The sequence below is a fragment of the Pseudophryne corroboree genome, chromosome 1 (genome assembly GCF_028390025.1).
Source record: "Pseudophryne corroboree isolate aPseCor3 chromosome 1, aPseCor3.hap2, whole genome shotgun sequence".
Taxonomy (NCBI): Eukaryota; Metazoa; Chordata; class Amphibia; order Anura; family Myobatrachidae; genus Pseudophryne; species Pseudophryne corroboree.
The window spans coordinates 820,818,954-820,840,072 of NC_086444.1; the positions used below are offsets into that span (position 1 = coordinate 820,818,954).

The window sequence follows — 21,119 nt, forward strand, 5'->3', positions numbered from 1 at the left end:
AAACCTCGTAATGCCGTGAGTAAAATACCTAACTGCATAGCAAATTTACTTGGCGCAGTCGCAGTGCGAACATTGCGCATGCGCAGTTAGCGGAAAATCGCAGCGATGCGAAGAAAAATACCGAGCGAACAACTCGGAATGACCCCCATCATTCTCTTTATGTAGCAACGATGACACGTAATCGTCGTTAGTGTTTTGGTAAAACCTTTTTAATACCCATGTTAATACCCTTGCTGGCTGCTCTTTCCCTTCCCCCTACTCCTCCCCCATTTTGTTCACTACTGCCATCCCCACTATTCTCACTGCATGACCCGTAGTTACTATCTAAACCGTCTCTCCAGGCACCTAGTTTAAAATCTTGTCCAACCTTCTAACCATCCTTCCCCCCACCACCGCTCCCCACCTCATTCAGGTGTAATCCATCATGACAAAAAAAGATGGCACCTGACTGAGAAGTCCACCCAGTATTCCAGGAACACAAACACCTCTTTCCTGCACCAATACCTAAGCCACACATTTACCTCCCTAATCTCCCTTAGCCTCCCTGGGCTAGCGCGTGGCACGGGTAATATTTCGGAGTGGCGTTGTCGATTTCCAATTCGCAATGATTTGGCATTTAGCAGTTTTCAATATATGTTTAATCAACTTTTGGAATTGACGCGAGGTATCAAGGATAGGACGAGAGAGTAAAGAGTAAAGGCGTGAGTTGGGGACGCTTATACCAGTTACATCTAGTATCAGTTTGTGGATTTTTCACCAATATTGTTGGATTAGTGGACATGACCACCAAACATGCAGAAGGGTCCCTCATTGTCCACATAACCTCCAACATCTATCAGATCAAGTAAGAAAAATAGAATGTAGTCTAGTCGGCACTAAGTACCAACGATAATATAGTTTATAAGAATTCCCTTTAATGAGAAACTGACATTCTAATATCATCCCATTATCCGGGGCTAAAATTTCTCCTACATCTTGTTCCCAAGCAAGTTTGTGAGCCTCTTTTGAGGGGACATTATGTGAGAGTAACACCTGATAAATAGTAGACAACAATCCCTTAGTCGAATGCTGATATTGACATAATGATTCCAGATTAGTTTTATCTACGGTACAAACTTGTTTGTTTATAGTGTTATAGAAGTGTCGTATTTGTAAGAACTGATAGAAAACCGAGTGGGGAAGTGAAAAGCGGGACTGTACATTGGCAAATGTAGGAAATGAGTGGAGGGGAGCAATATCCAGTAGGAAAAGGATGTTATTTGCGGCCCAATGTTTAAATGCATGGTGATCAACACCAGGAGTAAACGCTGCGTTGGTCCATAAAATGACTAAGTAAGGATGGTGAGAACGAAGTTGATAGAATTGAGTGCAAAGATCCCAGATTGATAAAGAAAAGCGTATAGTCGGTAACAATAAGTTAGTAGAAGGATGGGAGCGTGGAGTGCACCATAATAGGCTGGAAGGCGAGTACATCTTCAGGGTGTGTGTCTCCAGGAGCATCCACACAGGGCCGGTGCAAGGTTTCTTGGCACTCTAGGCAAAACTTCAGCCTACTCTCCTCCCCCCCCACCTCCTACACACACAGCAATACCCTATAACCTAGGTCGGAATGCCCTACCGAGCTAATATCCCGAAGACGAAGAGGTCTAGGCTCTTCCAGCAGTAGATCCAGAAGATCCGCGTACCAAGCCCTTCTTGGCCAGTCCGGAGCAATGAGGATCGCCTGAGCTCTTGTACTCCTTATGAGGTTTAGAACTCTTGGAATGAGTGGAAGTGGAGGAAACACGTACACCAACTGAACACCCATGGAGTCACTAGGCTTGCGGGACCCTCGACCTGGAACAATACCGCCGAAGCTTCTTGTTGAGACGAGAGGCCATCATGTCTACTTGAGGTACACCCCAAAGATCTGTTACCTCCGTGAACACCTCCGGATGAAGTCCCCACTCTCCTGGATGGAGACCGTGACTGCTGAGGAAGTCCGCTTCCCAGTTGCCTACTCCCGGATTGAAGATTGCTGACAGCGCTAATGTTTATGTAAGCCACTGTCGTTACATTGACCGACTGCACTTGAATGGCTCGATCTCGCAGAAGATGGGCCGCTTGGAGAAGACCGTTGTAGACGGCTTAGTTCCCAAATTGGTAGGCTGGATTCCAGGCTTGACCACCTTCCTTGGAAAGTTTCCCTCTGAGTGACTGCACCCCAGCCCCGGAGACTTGCATCCATGGTTAGAAGGATCCAGTCCTGAATCCCGAACCTGCGGCCCCCCAGAAGGTGAGGTAGTTGTAGCCACCAGAGGAGTGAAATCCTGGATTTTGGCGACAGACGTATTCTCTGGTGAATGTGTAGATGAGATCCTGACCACTTGTCCAGGAGATCCAGTTGGAAGGGCCGAGCATGAAACCTTCCATACTGTAGAGCCACGTAAGAAGCCACCATCTTCCCCAGAAGGCGAATGCACTGATGAACCGAAACCTGGGCTGGCTTCAGGACATCCCGGACCATTGTTTGTATCACCAACACTTTCTCCACCGGAAGAAACACCCTCTGCACTTCTGTGTCAAGGATCATTCCCAGAAAAGACAACCTCCTGGTCGGCTCCAAATGTGATTTTGGAAAATTCAGGATTCAACCGTGTTCCCTGAGCAGATGAGTCATGAGAACAATGGAGTGAAACAACCTCTCCATGGATGATGCCTTTATCAGCAGATCGTCCAGATATGGGATTATGTTTACCACCTGTTTGCGGAGGAGAACCATCATCTCTGTCATCACCTTGGTGAATACCCCCGGTGCTGTGGAGAGGCCGAATGGTAGTGCCTGGAAATGATATTGACTGTCCAATAGTGCAAATCTGAGATAAGCTTGGTGAGGCGGCCAAATCGGAATGTGGAGATACGCATCCTAGATATCCAGGGATACCAGAAACTCTCCCTCCTCCAGACATGAAATCACTGCCCTGAGAGACTCCATTTTGAATTTGAAAACCCTCAGGTAAGGGTTCAACGATTTCAAGTTCAAAATTGGTCTGCCCGAACATCCAGTTTCAGTACCACAAAAAGGTTTGAACAATAACTCATTTTGCATATGAGGTGGAACTGAGACAATGACCTGTGATTTTTACAATTTTAGGATGGCTTCCTGTAGGATAGCTCAGTCACCAAAGCTGGCAAGCCTGATTTGAAGAATCGGTGAGGCGGGAGTTTTGAAACTCCAGTCTGTAAACCAGGGACACAATATCCTGCACCCAGGGATCCAGGCCTGATGACACCCAGACGTGACTGAAACGTTTGAGTCTCGCACCCACCAGCCCGTCCTCGTGAGGTCCACGTCATACTGAGGATCTTGAGGAACCAGAAGCAGGTTTTTGCCCGACCACCTCTAAAGAAAGTGGTAGAAGGCTTGGGCTTTTTTGTCTTTGCGGTCTGAAAGGACTGCTGCACAGCTGAAGAAAACGGTTTCTTCGTATAAGGAGTAGCAGAGGGAAGGAAAGGTGACTTACCCACGGATACTATGGAAATCCACGCATCCAACGCTTCCCCAAATAGAGCCTGACCTGTGTAGGGTAGGTTCTCCACACTTCTCCTGGATTCTGCATCTGCAGACCATTGGCGTAGCCAGAGCCCCTGCGAGCTGATACCGAAATGGAGGATATCCGTTCAGTCAGAGTACCCAGGTCTTTCATGGATTCCACCATGAACCCCGCAGAATCCTGTATGTTACGTAAAAACAATTCAATGTCACTTCTATTCATTGCATCCAAATCCTCTAGTAATGTGCCTGACCACCTTACTATGGCTTTAGAAATCCATGCACAGGTAATAGTGGGCCTTAAGACCACTCCTGAAGCAGTGTATATGGATTTGAGCGTAGTGTCAATCTGACGAACAGCTGGTTCTTTCAACGCGGTAGAACCAGGAACAGTTAAAACCACCCTTTTAGACAGTCTGGAGACAGATGCGTCAACAATTGGTGGGTTTTCCCATTTTTTCCTATCTTCCTCAGGGCTATGTGAGATAGTAAACACACACACAGGGAAATGTCAGACACAGTTTCCCCCCAAGTATGCCACAGAGAGACACAGATTAGAGCCAACCCACACACAGCGCTTTTTAAGGCAGAACTAATGAAACTACCAGCGCTGTCTGTGTACCTTAACAGACTACACAGACTTTACACAGCCTCCCCCTCCCTTACACAACCCCCTGGTACCGTACAAGACAGCTGGAGTTACTTTGGAGGGGCAGCTCTCCCTGTCAGCGCTTCTGCAGGCAGGAAAATGGCAATGAACGCTGCTGGGTTCGCTCTGAGGAGAAGCTCTGCCCCCTTTCATGGCGCTGCTTCCCGCTCTTATGAAGTTTATACTGGCCTGGGGAATTGTGCTGGCAGCGATCCTGGGACCCTGAAAGGCTTGCTGGACAGTGTAGGGTGTAGGCGCTGGCTCAGGGCGTCCCTCACCGTGCCGCACCATGTACCGCTGAGCCCTGGAGTGCAGATAGTACTACGCTCCCTACCCTGTTGCCGCCATACTCACACCGGCTCCCCGCTTACCAGTGGGGCCGGTGACTAACTCGCCACTGATCTTCTGGCTCTGTAAGGGGGTGGCGGCATGCTGCTAGGGTGAGCGATCCCCTGTGGCGGCCAACGTTCGATCCCCTCAGGAGCTCAGTGTCCTGTCAGCAGAGATAGTGGCTCAGACACTGCAAGGAGGACACTACTCCCCCCGTCCCCCCCTTAGTCCCTCGAAGCAGGGAGGCTGTTGCCAGCAGCCTCCCTGTGCCTAACTCTAAAAAAAAAAAAAAACTAAAAGAACTCCTATGGAGCTCCCCTAGCTGTGACCGGCTCCTCCGGGCACATTTTCTAAACTGAGTCTGGTAGGAGGGGTATAGAGGGAGGAGCCAGTCCACACTCTCAAACTCTTAAAGTGCCAGGGGCTCTTAGTGGACCCATCTATACCCCATGGTACTAATGTGGACCCCAGCATCATCTAGGACGTAAGAGAAATATTGTTGTTGTTTTTTTATCACAAACTTACCACAGAGATACAATATTACTAATTATCTACATTTACGAAACCAATTTCACAGACACTGCAAACCACTACTAAACTGCCTTGGTGATACGGGTTGGGTATGAAATCCCAGTGGGCGGGATGCCGGCAGTCAGAATACCGATGCCGGAAATTCCGATGTTGATGATCCCAACAAGGGTGATTTAAGCCTTCTAATTTTACCCCACCCCCCTAAGCCTAACCCTGCCTTACCGCATCCTAACCCTATCCTCCCACTTAGTGCCTAACCCTAACCACCCTGGTTAGTGCCTAAACCTAATCCCCCACTCTGCACAGCCTAACCCTAACTCTACCCCCTTAGTGCCTAACCCTAACTGTCCCAGCTATACTTATCTTCGGGATTCCGGGTGTCGGGATTCCGGCATCAGGATCCTGAGCTTTTCTGGATTCCGGCGTCAGTGTTCTGACAGATGTCAGGATTTCGGCTGCTGGGATTCCGACACCCGGGATCTTGCACGTATCCTGGTGACGGTTGATACTGGCCTGGGGCAGTAATGGGTAATGCTACACTGGGAAAATCTCTGTCATATGGCACATGTAAGTGGGATTGTCAGCTCTTGCATGTGCAACGGAGCTGAAAGCCCAGAGTTCAACTTTTAGTTAAAAAATATATACATGCAAAAATAAAGTAAATACACATATAAAACATTATATATAACTAGTTACAAGTACGTCAAAATGACGGAACAACGTATCAGTAATGTCAGTGCAGGCAGCTGTGTGCGACCGTACAGAGCAATAATTGATTTGATACGTTGGGCACCGTCTAGTGGGCATTGGTATGCAAAACACTCGAATTCACCCCATAGAGGTGAGGAGCAGCGCTAGCCTTTTATTATATAGGATTACATTATTTTATTTATTTTAACAGTTAAATATCATCTAAAAAGGACTGCATTAATAAGCTCTTTATTTCATTATTAGCACTTGTGCTGTAAACGTAATATTTGTCTCCCCCATCTGAAACAGTGATACTTAATACTAAGGGCTATGGCCGGCAGTAACCCATTGATGGATAAGAGTGAGACGATGCCATAATAAGACCTAACCTGGCAAAAATGTCCATTAGCAATAGGGGCTTCGTTGATGAATAGGTCTCTGTGACTTCTTTGGGACATATAAATGTGACACTGCTTTTAATTAGTTTGTTATGTTGTACCAAGCTTTATAACAGTTTCTATTAATAATACTCATTACTCTACTGTAACAGTAACAGAATGTACTCAGACTATTACACAGATGTTTCAAATTAAATAATGCATGCCCAAGAATTAAAAACATGATACTGTATAGTCCAAAACAATCTGTCTACAGAGTCAAGTAACAACATTGGAAGGTCAGAACATTGCACTGAACAAAGAAAGTCTATAAGTAAAAAAAAGAATGAAACGGCACTTCATAAATGACTTCTGCAAAAATATACACGTTAGCAAATCATTTTGTCACTTTTGGTTCACTTGGAGCACAGATTTGTATTTGGAGGTGCAGCAATCAGCTTTGGAGACAACTTTTCAAAATAATTTTGTTAAAAATGGCATGTATAGACATGTATAGGGTAAACCTAAATATTGGGGGTGCTCAAGTACCCACAGAGCTGGCTCCTATGGCAAACAGTTCTAGCCCACAAATGTCTACAAGCCACCATTCTACGTTTTCATGCCAACTCCAAGTGGACCCTTTGTGCAATATTTGTGGATTTTTGTTCCAGGTTGAAAACGCATTGTCTGCAAATATAAAGATGTCAACTCAATCACATTCGGACCAGTCCTAGTTCATTTGAACTCTTCTAAAATGATATTCAGTTTAACCTAATTTATAGCTTTACCTAATCAAGAGAGTGAGAGGACACTGGGACTGCATTTTTTTTTATATGTGTTTACTGGGAGAGTAAAGCTAGGTGCACACTGTCAGATTTTTTTGGGTCGGCCCAACAATCGGACGACTTTTCGGGAAATTGTAGGCACCAATATCTGAAGTTAACAATTTTCTGCCACATCGCACTACATTTGCATATGTCCGCCTACATGAGGATGACATCATGACAGGTAAACATAGGAAATATGGGCAGGTTATTAAGAATGCACACACACAATGCTCGATATCGGGAGATTGTGGCCGAGTTTTTTGGTTTTGTGTGTGGGCAAGATTTTCCTGAATTATCTACGAAACGCCGAAACGATCGTTCATAAACACTATGTGATAAATCAGGCCGATGTCCCAATTATTGGCAAATTGGCCCAATAATAGTACTCTGTGAGCTGCTGGCATGCCCCCAGCTCTTCTCTGTCCCATGAATAGACGCATGCGCACAGCGTCTGTTCACTACCGCTCTGCTAAGCAGAGCAGCGAGTGACAGGAGCCTCGCAACTGCCCCTCCCCACATCCCCACCGCAGGACTCTGTGGCCCACGGGTGGGACAGCGGGCCAGTCCCAAAAAGAGGGACTGTTCCGTGAAAATAGGGACAGTTGAGATGTATGCCATAGGGGATATTCAGAGTTGCTAGCAAACCAAAAAAGTTAGCAATTGGGCAAAACCATGTGGCACTGCAGGTGGGACAGAAAGAGTTACATTTGGGTGGGTTATATTGTTTCTGTGCAGGGTAAATACTGGCTGCTTTATTTTTACACTGCAATTTAGATTTCAGTTTGAACACACACACACACCTAAATCTAGCTCTGTCTGCACGTTACATCTGCCCCACCTGCACTGCAGCATGGTTTTGCACATTAGTGTACTTTTTTGGGTTTGCTAACAACTCTGAATAACCCCCAATGTGCATGCATGTTCCTAGCATACATCAAGGAACACTCCAATCTATACGGATGCAAAACTTGTGGCATTCATGTGCCTGGCCCCCAGGAAGGAAGGACATCCCATTCCATGCAGGAGTCCAGGTGCATTAATGTACCTAGCACACATGAAGAAAATAACTCATTGTTCCATATTAGTGTATTCAGGACCCAGACCCTCACTCAAAAAGCATATCCACAATAAATATGCATTCATATACCTAGTGCTTACATAGGAAGGAACTCCCCATTCCTTGTGGTTGCATAACTGCATGATGCATTTATGTGACTGACTCTCTCAGGAAGAATCTCCCCAATATATCTGGGATCTGGGTGCATAACTAGATTCCATTCCAGAGAGATTCCAGTCATCTCTCAGGAAACATCTCCACAGTCTGAATCCAAGTCGATGCACTGCGCACTCATAAATAAATGCAGATCTTCCCCTGTAATAAGAGAAGGTTGCATCTATGCGGCTTCACCACATCTGTACACCAGCTTGTGAAAGCAGTCGTCATGACAATCGGTGCACATATCCTTTGGTGCATATCCACAGCATTCTTAGTCTGCAATCCTGCTACCAGCCCATGACACGTCCTCAGAACACTTAGGGTGATATCCAATTACCGGTGAATTTACTTTTTTCCGATGTTTCACCAATTTTTTTTTACAGGCTATCCAATATGGATCACCCATAAAAAAAGCTGACCTCCTGAAAACACACAGGTTCAGTGAAACCTGTGTGTTTTTGGTAGAAACCGCCCTGTTTTCACATGAAAACGGGGCTGTTTCCGGGGATTTGGTAACCGCGACGACCTGAGTGTCCCTTGCCCACTGCAGCAGTGGCAGGCTGGGACTGCAGGGAGGGCCCAGGAGCCGACACTTAAGCTGGCGCTTAACCCCGGCGGGGAAGCCAGGGCTGTGCAACCACCCGAATCCCCCATCTTCCCCCACCCCTGATCACATGGGGAGCAGTCATGTGATCGGAGGGAGTCGGAACTGCAGTGTTGCACCGGGAGCTGTCAGGAGCCGGCACCCGGTGCAGCATCAGGTAACCCTCGCTAAGCCACCGCTCGTGTCGGCTTATCGGGGCTAATTACTGGGGCTATTTGGATATCCCCCTTAGCCTACATGCAGTTGCCGCCCTGTTACACCTGCGAAGCCAGCAGGTAGAGATAGATAAGAGATCCATATGATTCAATTGACTGTAGCTGCTCAATGTTGTACATGATTAACTATGGAGCATGTGCAGTTTGAAAAGATCTGTCCTCAAAAGGGACTTGCGTGCAACTCTGACTGAACCTTAATATGTGGGTGCACAACTATGTGCATTCAGGAAGGAACTTCCCAATCCATGTAGGGTTGTTACTATGTCCATTCATGTGCCTAGCCCTCAGGAAAGAAGGAACAGGACATTCCATGCGGGAGTCCTATAACTAGGTGCATTCATGCGCCCAGCTGCTCTCAGCCGACTATCAAATCCATATGATTCCCATATTCAGAAGAAATTCTCTTTATACTGTAACTAAAATAATTTCTCACTTTATATTTCTAGGAATGTTCTATAAAACACATGGGTGTAAGTCGGTTTGCACAAGGAACTGTATTCACACATCTGCATGTACTTTCATAAGAGGGAACATTGCTATAATGCTGAAATGAATTATAACCCATAGAATGCAACGGAACAGTGCCCCAGTGGTCAGATTATCACAGGAAGGCTGTAATACAGTACTTGCATAGATTCATCAAACAATAACAAAGCAGATCTCAGCCATGGGAATACCCTTGCTTTATTCAGCATAGAGCTGTCATGTGTATAAACAGTAGTGAATGACGTACCTTTTCTTTCATGCTGTCCACCTTTTCTTTGAGACGTGGTACTACATTATTTGGTGGAAGTCCTTTTTCCAGCTGGCTCACAAATTTGGCATATTTAAGAACTAAGGAATTCAGCTGCTCTGGGTCCAAGTCTTCAAATTTGGACTAAAAAATACATGAAATGTTAATACCATTAATTTCTAACAGTGTAATTTCACTGCACTGTAAAGTAGTTCACAAACTTACCAGCATCCACTCGGCTTGCAGAACATCCCAATCATTTAGTGAGTCCCACAAAAGCTGCTTCAGTTTTATTTCTGCACTTACTTCTTCTAACGCATCAAACTTTGTCACTTCCACCTATCCAAACATACAGTAACATGATCATTTTCTGCATGTCTGATAGAATACACAAGTAACTGCAAAAAAATAAATTTTGTCATCTTAAAAATATAAAGGACATTTCGCCCTGATGTTGTTTTCTAACATCATAAACACATCATGTATAGGTACACCTCTAAAATACTAGAAAAACAGCATCTGTTGGTGTGTCTTTATACACCACCATTCAAGTTGACACTCCCACAACCACAACACTTCCATAACACGCCCACTGAATGGACCTTTTTTTAAAGCACTACTAGCCACCGTCTAGGAGCAAACATCACTTTTTCGCCAACATTTCTCATATGTCCGTCTCAATCGCAGCAGCAGTTACACTCTGAAACACACAGAGACATAGAATTTGAAAAGAATCTATTGGCCCATCTAGTTTGCCCTTAAATGGATATGAGATAGATAGATAGATAGATAGATAGATAGATAGATAGATAGATAGATAGATAGATAGATAGATACATATAGATTGCTAAATATATATATATATATATATATATATATAGAGAGAGAGAGAGAGAGAGATAGTGTTGCGTATGTGTGACCGACAGTAACCATACCGATGCCGGGATCCTGGCTTCGAGAAGGCCGGCGGGGGTGAGCGCAATGTAGCCCCTTGTGGGCTTGCTGCGCTCGCCACACTGTGGGCTCAGTGACAAGCTGTGCTTTCCACAGGTTCTATTCCCACTCTATGGGTGCTGTGGACACCCACGAGCGGGAATAGTCCCTGTTAGTCGACTATCGGGATTGCTAGGGGGCTGTAACTCAACTACATCCCTATATATATATATATATATATATACATATATATATATATACACACACACACACACACACGAGGGGTTTCCCAAAAGAAACAGGAATCGTGTTCCAGAGAGTGGGGCGCTTGTAGTGCGGGCTTCCACCGCTGGGTTAATGTTTGCGGAACCCTCCACTTTTGAATTTCACAGCACATAGAGGTGTAGGATTGCTGCTGGAAAGGACCAAAATAATCTGACAACGGCTAGACTTTAACCAAATCCGAATTTTTATCTCCAGAACCTTATAAATAGAGAATCCAGCTGAAACTGCCATTAGGCTGTGGAAATTAGCTAAGACTACTTTAAATGTGTTTTCTAGTAAAATAATTTACCTTGCGTATGGTATCATATATTAAGTCATCTTTTAAGAAGGAAAATCACTCCAAATGGCATCATAACAAGATTAATATTTGCCTATACATTAAACACCCCTGAAGAAGTCGCCTTAAGACGAAACGCGTTGAGTGAAACAAAAATATTTTATACATATTTTTATTGTATGAGCAAAAGTTGTACAAACATATGGTCTTTCATTGATCTATATTTTTTTTTATAAAACAATGACTACAGAAACATATATTTGAATGACAGTTACATTTTAATAAAAAGATGTTTTTAATATTTGGGTGTATGTGTATTAAGGTACTATTAAAGTCAGCCTTGGTTCATATCCAAAAACAAAATTGGATTATCCATCAAATAAGAGCGCTCCGCAGAGATCCCTTTTTGCATTTACCTGTATAGACCCATATCGGCAGGGGGTCCTTTCTTTGCGGAAGCTGCCCTAAGTGAGCTATATTTAATAGAAGAATTGGCTTTAGGGTTAATTTACCTTCTAATAATAGCGCATTAAGGAAACATATTAATATATATATATATATATATATATATATATATATATAAAAGGAGAATGTCCCACACTCTCACCAAACCAGAAACAGCCGCTGGGATGCCAATCAGAGCTCCATCCAGCAGAGGGATGAACCCATAGTACAGTGCAGAGTTTTCCACTAACCGTGGAAATGATAGCACTCTCCAGACAAAAATCAGTGAAGTCAAAATAATATCTTTACTTATAAAGATCAAAACAGTTTCACATATAATGGTAATCTCTCACCAACGTTTCGGTCCCCAATCAGGACCTTTCTCAAGGTGTCCAACAATCCAGCTGTATCAAAGAGTCAGAAATGTGCAGTTTACATGAAGTGGAACTGGACAAGTGTCATGTAAACTGCACATTTCTGACTCTTTGACACAGCTGGATTGTTGGATTGCACAAGATTTTATAAAGCAATGTTAATATGCCAAGGAGTTCCAGTATATTAATCAGCAAGAGAGATTATCACCCAGTCTGAGAGTAGTCATGTGGTCTTGTTTGCAGGGTAACCTCATTTAAATAAGGTGTGGACGATGAGTGTTGGGATTACTGTGTTTCTCTCACTGTTTCAAGCTGTTCCGGAGGTAAAAATCCAAGCAAGCAAATAGGCAATGTCCAATGTATGTTAGGGTCTTTGGTAATGTCTCGACGTGTTTCCGTGTGGAACGTGTTGAGCTATTACCAATGACCCTAACATAGGCTGCAGGGAGGGAGGGTTAGGGTGGGGAAACGGGAAGCGTTAGCATACTTACCTAGTAAGTGTTGAGATACTGCTATCGGTATTCTGACCACCGGCATCCTGAGCGTAAGGATCTCGATACCATCCCCCCAAAACTACACTAAAACACACACATCAATACCATATACAATCATTTCTCTCTCACTTTGATTATCATGTAAAAGACACTAAGCTACAGCAATTAAAATACTCAAATGAAATATCATACTTATGGATAGTAAATTGGTTTTGTTGTTCCTCAGAGTTGGTGTCGTGATACCAGTGCTTGGGATGCCAGCAGTCAGAATACTGACAGCGGCATGCAGGATCCCGACACCTGTTCGGTAAGTATACTAATGGTAACTCCCTACCCTGCTAACCCTTCCCCACCGCATTCTGATCCTAACCCCCATCCCCTGCATAACCATAACCCTTCCTGGTGTTGCCTATCCCTAATCCTCCCTTCCCACGCAGCCTAAACCTAACCCTCACCCTCCCTCCCTACACAGCCTAACCCTAACCGTCCCCGGTGATGCCTAACCCCAACCCCCCTCTCTGCAGCCTACCCCTAACCTTCCACCTCAGCCTAGCTAGCCCTAACTGTCCTCCTTCAGCCTAACCATAACCACCCCCTCTCCGCATCCTAATCCTAACCTTCCACCGCAGCCTGGCCCTAACTGTCCTCCTTCAGCCTAACCATAACCACCCCCTCTCCGCATCCTAATCCTAACCTTCCACCGCAGCATGGCCCTAACTGTCCTCCTGCAGCCTAACCATAACCACCCCCTCTCCGCATCCTAATCCTAACCTTCCACCGCAGCATGGCCCTAACTGTCCTCCTGCAGCCTAACCATAACCACCCCCTCTCCGCATCCTAATCCTAACCTTCCACAGCAGCCTGGCCCTAACTGTCCTCCTGCAGCCTAACCATAAACACCCCCTCTCCGCATCCTAATCCTAACCTTCCATCGCAGCCTGGCCCTAACTGTCCTCCTGCAGCCTAACCATAACCACCCCCTCTCCGCATCCTAATCCTAACCTTCCACAGCAGCCTGGCCCTAACTGTCCTCCTGCAGCCTAACCATAAACACCCCCTCTCCGCATCCTAATCCTAACCTTCCACCGCAGCCTGGCCCTAACTGTCCTCCTGCAGCCTAACCATAACCACCCCCTCTCCGCATCCTAATCCTAACCTTCCACCGCAGCCTGGCCCTAACTGTCCTCCTGCAGCCTAACCATAAACACCCCCTCTCCGCATCCTAATCCTAACCTTCCACCGCAGCCTGGCCCTAACTGTCCTCCTGCAGCCTAACCATAACCACCCCCTCTCTGCATCCTAATCCTAACCTTCCACCGCAGCCTGGCCCTAACTGTCCTCCTGCAGCCTAACCATAACCACCCCCTCTCCGCATCCTAATCCTAACCTTCCACAGCAGCCTGGCCCTAACTGTCCTCCTGCAGCCTAACCATAAACACCACCTCTCCGCATCCTAATCCTAACCTTCCACCGCAGCCTGGCCCTAACTGTCCTCCTGCAGCCTAACCATAACCACCCCCTCTCCGCATCCTAATCCTAACCTTCCCCGCAGCCTGGCCCTAACTGTCCTCCTGCAGCCTAACCATAACCACCCCCTCTCCGCATCCTAATCCTAACATTCCACAGCAGCCTGGCCCTAACTGTCCTCCTGCAGCCTAACCATAAACACCCTCTCTCCACATCCTAATCCTAACCTTCCACCGCAGCCTGGCCCTAACTGTCCTCCTGCAGCCTAACCATAACCACCCCCTCTCCGCATCCTAATCCTAACCTTCCACCGCAGCCTGGCCCTAACTGTCCTACTGCAGCCTAACCATAACCACCCCCTCTCCGCATCCTAATCCTAACCTTCCACAGCAGCCTGGCCCTAACTGTCCTCCTGCAGCCTAACCATAAACACCACCTCTCCGCATCCTAATCCTAACCTTCCACCGCAGCCTGGCCCTAACTGTCCTCCTGCAGCCTAACCATAACCACCCCCTCTCTGCATCCTAATCCTAACCTTCCACCGCAGCCTGGCCCTAACTGTCCTCCTGCAGCCTAACCATAACCACCCCCTCTCCGCATCCTAATCCTAACCTTCCACAGCAGCCTGGCCCTAACTGTCCTCCTGCAGCCTAACCATAAACACCACCTCTCCGCATCCTAATCCTAACCTTCCACCGCAGCCTGGCCCTAACTGTCCTCCTGCAGCCTAACCATAACCACCCCCTCTCCGCATCCTAATCCTAACCTTCCCCGCAGCCTGGCCCTAACTGTCCTCCTGCAGCCTAACCATAACCACCCCCTCTCCGCATCCTAATCCTAACATTCCACAGCAGCCTGGCCCTAACTGTCCTCCTGCAGCCTAACCATAAACACCCCCTCTCCGCATCCTAATCCTAACCTTCCACCGCAGCCTGGCCCTAACTGTCCTCCTGCAGCCTAACCATAACCACCCCCTCTCCGCATCCTAATCCTAACCTTCCACCGCAGCCTGGCCCTAACTGTCCTACTGCAGCCTAACCATAACCACCCCCTCTCCGCATCCTAATCCTAACCTTCCACAGCAGCCTGGCCCTAACTGTCCTCCTGCAGCCTAACCATAAACACCACCTCTCCGCATCCTAATCCTAACCTTCCACCGCAGCCTGGCCCTAACTGTCCTCCTGCAGCCTAACCATAACCACCCCCTCTCCGCATCCTAATCCTAACCTTCCCCGCAGCCTGGCCCTAACTGTCCTCCTGCAGCCTAACCATAACCACCCCCTCCCCGCATCCTAATCCTAACCTTCCACAGCAGCCTGGCCCTAACTGTCCTCCTGCAGCCTAACCATAAACACCCCCTCTCCGCATCCTAATCCTATCCTTCCACCGCAGCCTGGCCCTAACTGTCCTCCTGCAGCCTAACCATAAACACCCCCTCTCCGCATCCTAATCCTAACCTTCCACCGCAGCCTGGCCCTAACTGTCCTCCTGCAGCCTAAACCTAACAGACCCCCTTCCCACAGCCTGACCCTAACCTGGCCCGACATAGTTACGATTAGAGATGAGCTGGTTCGGTTCCTCAGGATCCAAACCCCCCCTCCGAACTTCACCTATTTTACACGGTTCCGAGGCAGCCTCGGATCTTCCCGCCTTGCTCGGTTAACCAGAACGCGCCCGAACGTCATCATCCCGCTGTCGGATTCTCGCGAGATTCGTATTCTATATAAGGAGCCGCACGTCGCCGCCCTTTTTTCACTCGTGCTTCGGAGATTGAACGGAGAGGACGTGGCTGCGTTCTCTCCCTGAAAAGCTCCATAATCTGTGCTCAGTGTGCTGCAAATATCTGTGCTCAGTGTGCTGCAAATACTCTGTGCTCAGTGTGCTGAAAATATCTACGTTCTCTGCCTAAAAATGCTCCATATCTGTGCTCAGTGTGCTGCAAATATCTGATCAGTGTGCTGCATTGTGGGGACTGGGGACCACCAGTATATAATAATATATACTTTTCTATAGCTTCTATACTGCTTGTCAGGACACACATGGATCACAGTGACACCGCTCTGTACTGATATATACAATAATATATATACTTTTCTATAGCTTCTATACTGCTTGTCAGGACACATGGGTCACAGTTACACTGCTTTGTACTGATATACAGTAATATATATACTTTTCTATAGCTTCTATACTGCTTGTCAGGACACATGGGTCACAGTTACACCGCTCTGTACTGATATATACAATAATATATATACTTTTCTTATTTTCTATAGCTTCTATACTGCTTGTCAGGACACATGTGTCACAGTTACAGTGCTCTGTACTGATATATACAATAATATATATACTTTTCTATAGCTCCTATACTGCTTGTCAGGACACATGGGTCACAGTTACACCTTTCTGTACTGATATATACAAAAATATATATACTTTTTTTTATTTTCTATAGCTTCTATACTGCTTGTCAGGACACGTGTCACAGTTACACTGCTCTGTACTGATATATACAATAATATATATACTTTTCTATAGCTTCTATACTGCTTGTCAGGACACATGGGTCACAGTTACACCGCTCTGTACTGATATATACAATAATATATATACTTTTCTATAGCTTCTATACTGCTTGTCAGGACACATGGGTCACAGTAACACCGCTCTGTACTGATATATACAATAATATATATACTTTTCTATAGCTTCTATACTGCTTGTCAGGACACATGGGTCACAGTTACACTGCTCTGTACTGATATATAGTAATATTATATATACTTTTCTATAGCTTCTATACTGCTTGTCAGGACACTTGGTCACAGATACACCGCTGTGTACTGATATATAAAATAACATATATACTTATCTTATTTTCTATAGCTTCTATATCTGCTTGTCTGGACACATGTGTCACAGTTACACTGCTCTGTACTGATATATACAATAATATATATACTTTTCTATAGCTTCTATAATGCTTGTCAGGACACATGTGTCACAGTTACACCGCTCTGTACTAATATATACAATAATACATATACTTTTCTATAGCTTCTATACTGCTTGTCAGGACACATGGTCACAGTTACACCGCTCTGTACTGATATATACAATAAAATATATACTTTTCTTATTTTCTATAGCTTCTATACTGCTTGTCAGGACACATGGGTCACAGTTACACTGCTCTGTACTGATACACAGTAATATTATATATACTTTTGTATAGCTTCTATACTGCTTGTCAGGACACATGGTCACAGATACACCGCTCTGTACTGATATATACAATAATATATATACTTTTCTATAGCTTCTAGTATAACAGTGCAGCATTTTGGTGACTAACAGTATATAGTTGTACAGTAGGCCATTGCTGTATCTTGCAGCTCTGTGTCACTGCAAGTATCCATTCCATATCTGTGCAGCATTTTTGTGAGCAGTATATATAGTATTACAGTGCAGCATTTTGGTGACTAACAGTATATAGTTGTACAGTAGGCCATTGCTGTATCTTGCAGCTCTGTGTCACTGCAAGTATCCATTCCATATCTGTGCGGCATTTTTGTGAGCAGTATATATAGTATTACAGTGCAGCATTTTGGTGACTAACAGTATATAGTTGTACAGTAGGCCATTGCAGCTCTGTGTCACTGCAAGTATCCATCCATTCCATTTTTGGACCAATAATACCATTGATTAGAACGAATAATTCCAGTGATTTTGTCATTTTCTTCCAGTGATTTGGACCAATAATACCATTGATTAGAACGAATAATTTCAGTGATTTTGTCATTTTCTTCCAGTGATTTGGACCAATAATACCATTGATTAGAACAAATAATTCCAGTGATTTTGTCATTATCTTCCAGTGATTTGGACCAATAATACCATTGATTAGAACGAATAATTCCTGTGATATTGAGGTGTTTGTGTCGCTTAGCTTAGCCATCCAGCGACCACGGTGCACCTCTTTTTCTCTTTTCTTTGCATCATGTGCTGTTTGGGGCCAATTTTTTGAAGTGCCTATACTGTCTGACACTGCAGTGCCACTCCTAGATGGGTCAGGTGTTTGTGCCGTCCTCTTGGGTCGCTTTGCTTAGTCATCCAGCGACCTTGGTGCAAATTTTAGGACTAAAAATAGTATTGTGAGGTGTTCAGAATAGACTGGAAATGAGTGAAAATTGTGGTTATTGAGGTTTATAATACTATAGGATCCCATAGTATTATTAACCTCAATAATCATAATTTCCACTCATTTCCAGTCTATTCTGAACACCTCACAATATTATTTTTAGTCCTAAAATTTGCACCGAGGTCGCTGGATGACTAAGCTAAGCGACCCAAGTGGCCGACACAAACACCTGGCCCATCTAGGAGTGGCACTGCAGTGTCAGACAGGATGGCACTTAAAAAAAAATAGTCCCCAAACAGCACATGATGCAAAGAAAAAAAGAGGCGCAATGAGGTAGCTGTGTGACTAAGCTAAGCGACCCAAGTGGCCGACACAAACACCTGGCCCATCTAGGAGTGGCACCGCAGTGTCAGACAGGATGGCACTTCAAAAAAATAGTCCCCAAACAGCACATGATGCAAAGAAAAAAAGAGGTGCACCAAGGTCGCTGGATGACTAAGCTAAGCGACACAAGTGGCCGACACAAACACCTAAGGCCCATCTAGGAGTGGCACTGCAGTGTCAGGCAGGATGGCACTTCAAAGAAAAAGTCCCCAAACAGCACATGATGCAAAGAAAAATTAAAGAAAAAAAGAGGTGCAAGATGGAATTGTCCTTGGGCCCTCCCACCCACCCTTATGTTGTATAAACAGGACATGCACATCCATCATTTCAGCGACAGGGTCTGCCACACAACTGTGACTGAAATGACTAGTTGGTTTGGGCCCCCACCAAAAAAGAAGCAATCAATCTCTCCTTGCACAAACTGGCTCTACAGAGGCAAGATGTCCACCTCCTCCTCATTGTCCGATTCATCACCCCTTTCACTGTGTACATCCCCCTCCTCACAGATTATTAATTCGTCCACACTGGAATCCACCATCTCAGGTCCCTGTGTACTTTCTGGAGGCAATTGCTGGTGAATGTCTCCACGGAGGAATTGATTATAATTAATTTTGATGAACATCATCTTCTCCACAGTTTCTGGAAGTAACCTCGTACGCCAATTGCTGACAAGGTGAGCGGCTGCACTAAACACTCTTTCGGAGTACACACTGGAGGGTGGGCAACTTAGGTAAAATAAAGCCAGTTTCTGCAAGGGCCTCCAAATTGCCTCTTTTTCCTGCAAGTATACGTACGGACTGTCTGACGTGCCTACTTGGATGCGGTCACTCATATAATCCTCCACCATTCTTTCAATGGTGAGAGAATCATATGCAGCGACAGTAGACGACATGTCAGTAATCGTTGGCAGGTCCTTCAGTCCGGACCAGATGTCAGCACTCGCTCCAGACTGCCCTGCATCACCGCCAGCGGGTGGGCTCGGAATTCTTAGCCTTTTCCTCGCACCCCCAGTTGCGGGAGAATGTGAAGCGAATTAAGGGCTCCATCCACAAGTCCCACGTGCCTAGCGGAATCGCTCTGTTTTAGCTCCTCCTTCAATGTCTCCAGCTTTTTCTGCAAAAGCCTGAGGAGGGGAATGACCTGACTCAGGCTGGCAGTGTCTGAACTGACTTCACGTGTGGTAAGTTCAAAGGGTTGCAGAACCTTGCACAACGTTGAAATCATTCTCCACTGCGCTTGAGTCAGGTGCATTCCCCCTCCTTTGCCTATATATCGTAGGCAGATGTATAGGCTTGAATGGCCTTTTGCTGCTCCTCCATCCTCTGAAGCATATAGAGGCTTGAATTCCACCTCGTTACCACCTCTTGCTTCAGATGATGGCAGGGCAGGTTCAGGACTGTTTGCTGGTGCTCCAGTCTTCGGCACGTGGTGGCTGAATGCCGAAAGTGGCCCGCAATTCTTCGGGCCACCGACAGCATCTCTTGCACGCCCCTGTCGTTTTTTAAATAATTCTGCACCACCAAATTCAATGTATGTGCAAAACATGGGACGTGCTGGAATTTGCCCAGATGTAATGCACGCACAATATTGCTGGCGTTGTCCGATGTCACAAATCCCCAAGAGAGTCCATTTGGGGTAAGCCATTCTGCGATGATGTTCCTCAGTTTCCGTAAGAGGTTGTCAGCTGTGTGCCTCTTCTGGAAAGCGGTGATACAAAGCGTAGCCTGCCTAGGAACGAGTTGGCGTTTGCGAGATGCTGCTACTGGTGCCGCCGCTGCTGTTCTTGCTGCGGGAGGCAATACATCTACCCAGTGGGCTGTCACAGTCATATAGTCCTGAGTCTGCCCTTCTCCACTTGTCCACATGTCCGTGGTTAAGTGGACATTGGGTACAACTGCATTTTTTAGGACACTGGTGACTCTTTTTCTGAGGTCTGTGTACATTTTCGGTATCGCCTGCCTAGAGAAATGGAACCTAGATGGTATTTGGTACCGGGGACACAGTACCTCAATCAAGTCTGTAGTTGCCTGTGAATTAACGGTGGATAACGGAAACACGTTTCTCACCGCCCAGGCTGCCATGGCCTGAGTTATCCGCTTTGCAGCAGGATGACTGCTGTGATATTTCATCTTCCTCGCAAAGGACTGTTGGACAGTCAATTGCTTACTGGAAGTAGTACAAGTGGTCTTCCGACTTCCCCTCTGGGATGACGATCGACTTCCAGCAGCAACAACAGCATCGCCAGCAGCAGTAGGCGTTACACTCAAGGATGCATCGGAGGAATCCCAGGCAGGAGAGGATTCGTCAGACTTGACAGTGACATGGCCTGCAGGACTATTGGCTTTCCTGTGTAAGGAGGAAATTGACACTGAGGGAGTTGGTGGTGTGGTTTGCAGGAGCTTGGTTACAAGAGGAAGGGATTTAGTGGTCAGTGGACTGCTTCCGCTGTCATCCAAAGTTTTTGAACTTGTCACTGACTTATGATGAATGCGCTGCTGGTGACGTATAAGGGAGGATGTTCCAAGGTGGTTAACGTCCTTACCCCTACTTATTACAGCTTGACAAAGGCAACACACGGCTTGACACCTGTTGTCCGCATTTGTGTTAAAATAATTC

The 21,119-nt window shown here is 45.9% G+C and overlaps 1 protein-coding gene across 1 annotated transcript in view; it reads right to left on the bottom strand.

Moving 5' to 3' along the window:
• DNAH6 (dynein axonemal heavy chain 6) overlaps window positions 1-21,119 on the bottom strand; it is a 679,574-nt gene that overhangs the window by 470,414 nt on the left and 188,041 nt on the right. The window contains exons 17-18 of the mRNA XM_063919567.1: window positions 9,930-10,043; window positions 9,705-9,848 (exon numbers count right to left, since the gene is read on the bottom strand). Coding sequence (XP_063775637.1) covers window positions 9,705-9,848; window positions 9,930-10,043 — 258 coding nt within the window. The remainder of the gene's footprint in view (window positions 1-9,704; window positions 9,849-9,929; window positions 10,044-21,119) is intronic.